The sequence below is a fragment of the Arachis ipaensis genome, chromosome B09 (assembly GCF_000816755.2).
Source record: "Arachis ipaensis cultivar K30076 chromosome B09, Araip1.1, whole genome shotgun sequence".
NCBI classification, from domain to species: Eukaryota; Viridiplantae; Streptophyta; class Magnoliopsida; order Fabales; family Fabaceae; genus Arachis; species Arachis ipaensis.
Window position 1 is genome coordinate 138,608,570 of NC_029793.2, and position 11,005 is coordinate 138,619,574.

Genomic DNA, 11,005 nt, shown 5'->3' on the forward strand with positions numbered 1-11,005 from the left:
TACACACCAAAAATTTTACTATTAAAAACGCAGTCAGTACTATTAGAATTATTATCAGAAAATTCCAATGAAAAATTCCATTGGATGTTAAGCATAAGAAAGTATGACACAAATGATATTTTTTATTTTCCGTCAAATCTCACCGTCAAAAAGTAATTTCGACAAAAACTCCTATAAAAAATGATGGCGTGTAATTATGAACTCTGTTATCGTGGGATTTACTCACCTAAAAATCTGGTTTTGAAAACTAGATCGAACTGGCCGGTCCAATCAATTTAACCGCAAACTGAAGATAATAACAGTTCGGTCTGATGTTTGAAATCGAAAATTACAAAATCGACCATAAATTACTAAATTGATCGAGAATTGGTCGGTCGAACCGGAACCGAAACCGGCCAGTTTGAACAAAACGATATAGTTTTGCACTTAAGGGGAAATCAAAGAAGCCAAAACGCGTCTTATCCATCTCCTTCCTTATTCCTTCGAGCAAAACACGCCCAGCCTCAACCAAGGAAAAAATCCTAGCCGCCACCACCGTCGCAAGGAGGAGTCGTCTTTGCCGCCGTCCGTCGCAGTCAGGAGCTTGTCTCCTCGAGTCTTTGTGCGTCGCAATCAGGGGAATTTCTTCCAAGTCTTCAATCTGTTCGCAATCACAAGTCGCAGGTGCGCCGCTTCTCCCTCAAGCTCGGTGGCCGTCGTCTTGTCGCCGTTGTCTGTCGCCATCTGTCGCAGTCAGGGATTTGTCTCCTCGAGTCTTCGTGCATCGCAGTCAGGGGAGTTCTCCAAGTCCTCGATCTGTTCGCAGTCCCCGTCGGAGGTGCGCTACTTCTTCCTCGTGCTCGGCGGCCATCATCTTGTCGCCGTCGTCTGTCGCCATCCGTCATCTTCAGCGACCGAAGGTCAGTGACTCAGAGCTCATTTGTTCTTCGTTTTTTTAATTTTTTTTATGCATTGTTCAGAAATCATTGCATGATTATTGAATATGCTTTTCATTCTTAATAATTTTTAACTATAATTGAATAATTTTTTGTTACTGTGAACTTTGTTGAATAATTATTGTTAGTTAAGCTGTGAACTTTGTTGTTGTTACTTGTTATTGAGTTGATTGAATAATTTGCCGTGGGTTCTTGTGAACCTGTGATTGATGATGATTGATGAATCTGTCGTTGCCCATTGCTCACTTCTTATTTAAATTGAAAATCTTATTAATCTTGTTAATTAAATTGAGGATTGATGATTAAATTGTTAACAGAACCTGCTTTACAAAAAATCAAGAAAGAAATCATATTGGTCATATAATCTACACAATTCATGTATTTTCATGTGTTCAGAATATCTAAGCTGTGAATTTATCTTGTTATCAGGCCCAACATAAATGCTAATAGAAAACTGTTACTAAATTATGAATTCTTTGTCAAATGGTTGATGGTTCGTTCGAACATTAGGGCGGCCGAGCTTAAGCGCTTCCGATCAAGTCGCCGATAAGGGGGAAGAGCTTTACGTCGGCCGGAATCAAACACCGCGGCGGGAATACCTGCACAAGATACTCCGACGCTCAAGTCAGTAGTGATTCAGAGTAAATGAATAAAATGAGTTTAGAGTAAAGAGTAAGAGACTGAGAGTGATGGAACCTCAGACCTAGCCAAGCATATTAGCTAGGTTTTATAGAAGTTGTCTTCTGCCCGTTAGTGGATAAGTCCTAGTTTATAGGTTAGTTGAGATATTCTGTTTTGGTGCTATAAACTAGTTGAGCACGTTTCCTATTTTCAGTTGAGTGATGCTGTTTCGGTCCTGATCACGTGCCGAGATTTTCGGACGACTGATACGGGACCGAGCTTTATGATGCACGTGTCTTATATTTGAATGGGTGAGGCCGAGCTTATCTGCTTTTGTTCCGAGCTTGTTTAACGTGACGTCAGCCTCGGATATTTGTGTGCCGAGTATTCCGGGCGACCGAGGATACAGGTACCGTATCATAGCCCCCAAGCTTGCCTTGGTGTGGACAGGACTAAGGCGAGCTTTTGGACCAAGAGTATTGGATCCTCGGTTGCCGAATTTGTTTGTTGCATATGGTCGTTGTAGCCCCCAAGCTCGGCTTGGTCTTGTTTGGACTACGAAACGGTTTTCTATGTGTTTAATACTTGCTTCGTTCTTCGCGCCTCTTGACATGATTGACGTGAAACGTGCCCCGCATCCCCAGGTACCCCTGTCCGTCGGATTTGGAGGTCATTAAATTCCTCTCTTTTTTGACGACGAGGATTTAATGTGGGGTTTTTGTGTAACCGTTTAGGTTACTGGGCTTACTCCTTTATTACCTTTGCTTTTTGTAAATCCTATTTGCTGCTGTTTTCTGGAGAAAAGGAGTTTTGGTTTGGTTTCTTGTCTGAGAATGTCTAGCAAAGGTCAGTGCTGAATTCACGTTTTCTTCTTCCTTCTTGTGCTTTATTTTTTTTTCTTTCTTTGTCTGCAATGGAGAACTGTGATGTGGTTGATCCGTGTGGGTGGGTTGATGCCAGGGTGAGGGAATATGCGTCTCAGTTTGATGATGAAGAGTCAGTAAAGTTACTGGGGTCAGACTTGTGGGTTAGAAAGGGTAGTAACATTAGGATAGAGTTGTTGCCGTGTGGTAAAGAGGACCGAGTCTGTGACCAGTTGAGGGATTGGTCTTTCTTTTATATGTATAGCTGTTTGTTTACCGAATTGGGGGTCAAACTGCCTTTTACCGAATTTGAATGTGGGGTCTTATACTGGTTAAACTGCGCCCCTACCCAGCTGCACCTGAATTCTTGGGGTTTTGTGCGGGCTTTCGAGGTATTGATGGGGTTATTAGATTACCCCCTTCTCTGAGGCTTTTCTTCTCGTTGTTTCAAGCTAAGGGGGTGGGACGTGGGTTGTGGGTAAATCTTAGTAGTTATCCGCGTCGGGCTATCTTTGGTCTGTATAAATCTTCTTTTAAGGATTTTAAGTCGATGTTTGTTAAGGTGAGGAGTGTGCCCGAGGAGTTTCCTTTCTATTTGAATGAGCACTTGGTCGAAAAGTTCCCCTTGTCTTGGTGTCCCGAACCTTATCAGGTATTAGACGTAGATGATAGGCATCCAGATGATGATATTATGATGAGCTTCTTATTTAAATCATTGGGTCCGAAGGGGTTGTTATCGATTGCCGAGATGTTGAAATGGGATACTAATAGACAGGCTGTTTATGATCACATAGGTAACGTAATTTGCCATGCTTCTGTCTTTCCTTTATAAGGTGCTCCTTCTGGTTTTTATTTGCTTGTCTTTGTTTTGCAGCCGAGAGGGCTCCTGCCATTACAACCGCGGGCCTGAAATCTTTCTTCAATCATCGCAAGAAAGGTGAAAAGGAGGTGTCTTCGAATGCTGGAAAAGGTGTAGCTGCCTTGATTCATCATGGGCCGAAACATAAGAGGAAGAGGGGACAAGCCCAGGGCAGCCTTGCCGAGGTTTTGGAGGGTAAGGGGGAGTCTTCTATGATTTTGGAGAAGGTTGAGTCTGCATACGAGTCGCAGAAAAGGCTTCACGGTTATGACGAGAATGAGCACGCTAGGTCTCTGTGGGCAAAGTTGTATCCTTTCAGTACTATGGCTGACGAACTGTGTTGTTTTCCGGACGATATGAAAATGATTGAGGAAGTCGGCCGAGCTGGTGTTAGTCGGTTTCTGCAGGTATAGTTTATTTTGTTTATGGTTGTGGCTTTTTGATGTCTCTTATTACATTATTTTATTGTCGTAGGTGATTGGTGCTCGGATTGTTGCCATTGGCCGAGCACAGGAGCTTGCCCTGGATCGGGAGCAGATTGAAGCTTCCCGTGTAGAAGAGCTGTCTGGGATCATTCAGGAAAAAGATAAGAAAATTGCTGAGCTTGTTGCTTCTATGGAGAAAAAGGAGTTGGAGTTGGCCGATGAGAAAAAACTTCAAAAGTCCTTGTCTGAAAAATTGAAGGTTGTGGAATCTGAGAACGATCAGCTCTCTGCTCGGGTCAAAGAGTTGGAAGGCGGAGTTTATGAGGCTTTTGCCCAAGGGTTTGACCGTGCTGTTTCCCAGGTCAAGGTGGTGTATCCGGAAGCTGATCCTTCAAAACTTGATGTCATGAAAGTGGTTGTTAACGGTGAACTTGTTGAAGATGAAGGTGCTGGTGAGAGTGAGGGATCTAGCATAGGTGACAAGGCAGACTAGTCTTTTAGTATTTGATCTTGTTTATTTTGTATATTTGTAGCATGCTTGAAACTTGTGGTTGTTTTATCTTGAACTATGTTTTCGAATATTTGGCGATAACATTTTGGGTACCGAGTATGTAATTCGGTTGCGATACTTTTGTTTTCCGAGCATATAGCTCGGCTTGATGATGACTTATCTTATAAACTTTGATTTTTTGGATAAACTTATGATTGTGTGTTGGAAGTAATCGTATATGTGTATCGAAGATGGCCAAAGCCATTCTCTGTTTAGGTGAACTTGTTGGAAATGAGAGTAGATGTTCTAAACGTAGTTCTTGTATTTTTGAATGGAAATGCGGTAAGATTTGTTTGACTAATTTAGATGATATTGTTTGTTTGTACTTCCTCCGAGTAGTATACTCGGCGTGCGTATGTTGCTTTCCGAGTATGAAGCTCGGATTTCTTTGAAATTTTTATTTGTATGGTAGAAATCGTCGTGATAAATGTTAGTTTTGTACTTGTCCGAGTATTTATGCTCGGTATGTGCTTGTAAACTTCCGAGGATGAAGCTCGGATTAGTTTGTTCATTGGGAAAAAACGTTGACTTGTTTTTGTGGTGAAGGTTTTCCGAGGAATAAGCTCGGATCGTGATGGTAGGGTTCCGAGGATTATGCTCGGATAATTTGAAGTGTTTACTAATTGAAATGTATGCTAACTGTCAAAATGAGAACTGTTTTGGTTGCACATTAAGTTGTATGGGTACAATGATTTTTTGCGTCTGGCCTCATTAAAACCCTTTCCGAGTAAAACCCTTGCGTTTTGGGAAAAAACCTTCGGGGGGAAAAAAGAGTACCATCATTCGCTATTATACAGGCTATGTCATGACTGATATTCTCTTAAAGAGGAGACATTCCATGTTCCTGGGAGTTGTTCTCTTCTAAGGGTTTCTAGTTTGTAAGCCCCCTTTCCGAGATTTTGGAGAACTCGGAAAGGACCTTCCCACTTCGCCGCTAATTTGCCATGTGCTGGTGGTTTACGTGCATCTTCTGTTCGTCTGAGTACAAGGTCTCCATTGTTGAAAGACCTGTGAACTACTCTTTTGTGGTGTTTTTGCTCTAGGTATCGTTTTCTGGCTCGCTGCTTTATGGCGGAGATGTCTCTGTCTTCATCTACGAGGTCCAATTCGGCTAACCGAGCTTGTTGATTGTTTGGTTGATTGTAGAGCTCGGTCCTTAACGTGGGGACGCTGACCTCTACTGGGATGAGCGCTTCTGCGCCATATACCAATTTGAAGGGAGTTTCCCCTGTGGCGGATTGAATGCTGGTGTTGTAACTCCATAGGACTTCTGGAATGAGGTCAGCCCATTCTCCTTTAGCTTCGCCGAGCTTTTTCTTTAATCCCTGCAAGATAATTCTGTTAGCTGATTCAACTTGTCCATTAGTCTGCGGGTGCTCTACTGAGCCGAAATGATGTTTGATGTTAAAATTTGTCAGAAAGGTGGCGAGCTTATGGTCTGTAAATTGTCTTCCGTTATCTGAGATTATTTCTCTTGGGATACCGAATCTGCATATGATATTTTTCCATAGGAAAGATTGTACTTTTTCTGATGTTATGTGTGCTAGTGGTTGTGCTTCTATCCACTTAGAGAAATAATCGATTGACACTAGGAGGAACTTTACCTGGCCTGGCGCTTTCGGAAAGGGTCCGAGGATATCCAATCCCCACCTATCGAAAGGCCAGCTTACCTCTATGGTATGGAGCTCCTCGGCTGGGGTCTCTGAAAGGGTGGCATGCTTTTGACAATTATCGCATGCTTTGACTTTTGTGATGCAGTCCCGTTTTATCGTCGGCCAATAGTATCCTGTTCGCAATATCTTTGCTGCTAATGCTCGGCCGCCGATATGGTTGGGATCTTTTACCTGAAATTCGCCCTTTATTTGATGTACACCAAGGAAGAGTCGCAGTAGGCTGTTATTCGGGGTACTTGTAGTTGTAGGGCGAGCTTTAGCCCAGCGAGTAGGGCTTCATATTCTGCCTGATTGTTGCTTGCGTTGAAGCGGAACTGTAGTGACTGTTCGGCCACCACTTTGTCTCCTTCTTTTAGTAGTATCCCTGCCCCACTGCCTTCTTTGTTTGATGCTCCGTCTACATGCATGCTCCACCTGACCTCTGTATTATGTGTGTCATTAGTCATCTCCGATATAAAGTCGGCCAGCACCTGTGACTTCAGTGTTTTCCTTGGTTCGTACTGGATGTCGAACTCGGAGAGCTCAACCGACCATTTTATCAATCTGCCGGCGAGCTCGGGTCTGGTTAATATCTGCCTTAGCGGTTGGTTCGTTCGTACTATGATTGTGTGGCTTTGAAAATAGTGCCGCAGTCTTCTTGCTGTGGTGATTAGTGCTAGCGCCAGTTGTTCTATCTTCGGGTACCTTGTTTCTGTTGGTTGTAGCACCCTACTGATGAAGTATACTGGGTTTTGCTTTCTTCCTGTTTCTGTTACTAAAACCGAGCTTATAGCATGGTTAGATACTGATAGGTATAAATACAGTGGGTTACCTGTCTCTGGTCTTTGGAGGATTGGTGGTGATGTTAAGTGTTGTTTAAGTTCGGTAAAAGCATTTTCGCATTCGTCTGTCCAGTTGAACTTCCTGCCTTTAGAGAATGTCTGGAAAAAGTGATAAGATCGGTTTGCCACTGCAGGTAGGAAACGTGACAGGGTAGCTATTCGTCCTGCAAGTTGCTGGACTTCCTTTACCGTTTTTGGGCTTGCCATGTTCAGCACGGCCCTGCACTTTTCTGGGTTGGCCTCGATGCCTCGAGATGTTAACATGAATCCCAGGAACTTCCCCCCTTATACTCCGAACGCACATTTGTCTGGATTAAGTCTCATGTTATATGCTCGGAGTTGTCTGAAGATTTCTACTAGGTCGTCACAGTGTGACCTCTGCATAGGTGTTTTTGCTACCATGTCATCTACGTATACCTCCATATTGCGGCCTATCTGTTGTTGGAACACTTTGTCCATTAGCCTTTGATATGTCGCACCTGCATTCTTTAGGCCAAAGGGCATTACCTTGTAACAAAAATTCCCGTGTTCTGTTATAAAAGCTGTTTTGCTTTGGTCTTCTGGGTGCATTAGAATCTGGTTATAGCCAGAGTATGCATCCATAAAACTCAAAGCTTTATAACCAGAGGCGTTATCAACTAATTTCTCAATGCAAGGCAGTGGATATGCATCTTTAGGGCAAGCTTTATTTAAATTTGTAAAGTCGACGCACATGCGCCATTTACCTGAGCTCTTCCTTACCATTACGACGTTGGACAACCATATGGTGAAGCGAATCTCTCTGATGAAACCTGCATTGAGGAGCTTCTGGGTTTCTTCGAGTGCTGCTTGTTTTTTCTCTTCTCCGAGGTTCCTTTTCTTTTGTGCAACTGGTAGGATTGTTTTGTCGATTGCTAGCTTGTGGCAGATGACTTCTGGATTGATTCCGGGCATGTCATCTGGTGTCCATGCAAAAAGGTCGGCGTTCTGACGCAGTATGTGAATGAGTCTTGCTCGGTCTGCTCCTTCTAATGCCTCTCCCACATATGTACATTGTTTGTCGTCTGCTGTTAGTGTTATTTGTTGAAGATCGTCCATTGGCTGAGGTCTTTTGCCGAGGTCTTCCCTTGGGTCTAGATCGGCTAGTGTTGCTGAGTTGGCCGTCGTGTGGATTGCTTGAACCTGGGGCCGAGCTTCCTGTTCTGTTTGGACTGGTTTTAGACCAGCGTGATAGCATTGCCGAGCTTCCTGATGGTCCGCATATACCGTGGCGATCTTGTTTTTCTGCACTGGATTCTTCGATCTCCATTTGCCCAGCCGCCCTTTCTCGGAATTCCTCTAGCGTCTTTGGTTTTGTTATGGCAATGGTTTCCCGAAATTTTCCTGGTCTGAGGCCGGCCTTGAGAGCATGCAGGTGGACGGCCGGGTCCAAGTCTTGGATCTCCATAGTGGCATCCGCGAATCTGGTCATGTAGTCTTTCAGACTCTCGTGCTGACCTTGTTTGATGGTGCCGAGAAAGTCCGAGCCATGTACATATATTCTTGATGCAGCGAAGTAATCAATAAATGATCTGGCGAGGTCTTCAAAGGAGGAGATCGAACCTGCAGAAAGTTTAGAAAACCAGAGTAACGCTGCACCATCTAGGTAAACGGGAAATGCTCGACAGAGGACGGGCTCATTGTTCGGGCCGTTGAAGAACATCATCGATTGGAACTTCTTCACGTGGGCTCGGGGGTCGCCGAACCCCTTGTACGGCTCCAGCGCGGTGGGCAGCGTAAAGTTTTTTAGCATCTGGTAATTTGTGATCTCCTCGGAGAAGGGGTTGTCGAGGGTGAGCTTTTCCTTTGGCGGGACGATGTTTAAAGGGTCCGCCGTACTTTGAGCTGAGCCTTTGGAGTTCTCTCCATTATTTTGTGTTGAGAACTCGGCTATCCTTCGTACCTCCGCCTGAAGCTCAACGATCTGAGCCAGGAGGTCATCCTGTGAAAGTTGTGGATTTTCCTTGTCAGCCATGTCCGAGGATCGGGGATCCTGCAAAATAAGGTAAAAGACTAAACAAAGGAAACAGTGGGGTTAGATGTACTCCGGGCCCCACGGTGGGCGCCAAGTGGTTCGTTCGAACACTAGGGCGGCCGAGCTTAAGCCCTTCCGATCAAGTCGCCGATAAGGGGGAAGAGCTTTACGTCGGCCGGAATCAAACACCGCGGCGGGAATACCTGCACAAGATACTCCGACGCTCAAGTCAGTAGTGATTCAGAGTAAATGAATAAAATGAGTTTAGAGTATAGAGTAAGAGACTGAGAGTGATGGAACCTCAGACCTAGCCAAGCATATTAGCTAGGTTTTATAGAAGTTGTCTTCTGCCCGTTAGTGGATAAGTCCTAGTTTATAGGTTAGTTGAGATATTCTGTTTTGGTGCTATAAACTAGTTGAGCACGTTTCCTATTTTCAGTTGAGTGATGCTGTTTCGGTCCTGATCACGTGCCGAGATTTTCGGACGGCTGATACGGGACCGAGCTTTATGATGCACGTGTCTTATATTTGAATGGGTGAGGCCGAGCTTATCTGCTTTTGTTCCGAGCTTGTTTAACGTGACGTCAGCCTCGGATATTTGTGTGCCGAGTATTCCGGGCGACCGAGGATACAGGTACCGTATCAGTTGATATTTTTTAGGTTGGTGATCATGATAGGATATACAGGGAAGCTTAGGATTAAAAATGGGTAAGTTGCATTTTTTGACCCATTTTTATTTTGGTTTCTATTTGGTAACAATTATAATTGAGAACTTTCATAGGTACTTTCTCATGTTTTTAGATTGGGAGATTGCAAACTCGACACTGCAGTTTTGATAATGCTATTTTCAGCAAGCTTCCAATTTGTTTATGTAGTTCGTGTCTCTACTTGTCAATTATTGTATACATGAATGTGTGATATATGTTGTTTGTCTCTCTGTTCTCTCTTCCTTTTTACCTTTTGTTGATTGTGGTAGAGTTGTTTGTCTATATTTATTTATTAAAGTATTTGTATTTTGATAAGATCATATAGTTGGCTTTGGATGATGACATTTTATGTAATATTTTAAATTTAGAATATATTTTAAGATTTATATTAAACTATATTTATATTTTAGAATGTTTATTTATTATTTATCTATTATTTTATTATAAACAGTTTTTTCAGTTAAACCACAGTTAGACCGATTAGACCAATAAACTAATAAACCAGTAATTAGAGCGGTTTAATGATCGGTCCGATTTTTAAAACCTTGCCAAAAATCCAATGGTAATCTAAGGTAGCGTTTGGTGCAAAGACAGAGACTGAAAGACTAAGACTAAGAGACATAGACTAAGAGATAGAGACTGAAATAAATTTTAGTATTCTGTTTGGTGCAAAGTGGGAGACAGAAATTGAAACAAGAATGAAGCTCTAATTTAATTTGCACAAAGGGTAAAATTGAAATTAATTAATTGAAATGAGAGTATTTTAGGTATAAAATGTTATTAAAGTTTTAGTCTTCATCTCTAAAAATTTCAGTTCCATGTGTCTCTATTTTTTGGAGGTACTAAAATACTAAAATTTTGGGGACAGAGACAAAAATTTTAGTACTAGTCTCTAAACCAACAAACATGATACTGAGTCTCAGTGTCTCAGTCTTTCAGTCTCTATCCCAGTATCTCAAAACAAACGCTGCCTAAGGGATTTAGTCGCGCACTAGTCTTCCTTCCTCTCACTTTTGCAAACGTCCAAAAGTATTAATTAGTTTTTTAATTATTGGTATTTTTAATTTACAAAAAATATTCTATTAACAAACATTATTTTTAATACGAAAATAACTTAATTACAAAATAAAAAATGATATAAGAATTTACTAGTTAACTATGATATAACCTTTTTTGCAAATTATAAAAGTTACTAGAAGTTTAATTTTACAATTTTTCCTCTTTTCTCAAATCATACATCAATTAATGAATTCTAACAAAAAAAAAATCTCCAAAAAAAAATCAAAAGACACAAAAAACATTTAAAAAATTTTAAAATTCTCTCTTGATAATTTTCTCTTGCTTGCTTTCTTTATTTTTTTCAAAAAAATTTTTCGTTTCTACTAGAAAACTTCATCTATTATTTTGAAAAGCATTTATGGTGATGGTAAAAAACATTCACGCCTATAGATTCTAGAGGTTACATTTTCTTATGTAACGCGTGATGGGAGTAACTTTATAGCAGCTTCGGTTGATGACTTGATGCTATGTGAAGGCTGCCACCAGCAGAACTTTGTCT

General features: G+C 41.9%; 1 protein-coding gene across 1 annotated transcript; it reads right to left on the reverse strand.

Annotated features, from left to right (window-relative positions):
- LOC107616300 lies at positions 7,682 to 8,740 on the reverse strand. The gene has a single exon (XM_016318276.1). The coding sequence runs from the start codon at positions 8,738 to 8,740 to the stop codon at positions 7,682 to 7,684; it is 1,059 nt and encodes a 352-aa protein (XP_016173762.1).

Excerpts from the sequence above, each read along its gene's own strand:
- LOC107616300 (XM_016318276.1), bottom strand. The coding sequence starts at position 8,740 with ATGGCTGACAAGGAAAATCCACAACTTTCACAGGATGACCTCCTGGCT.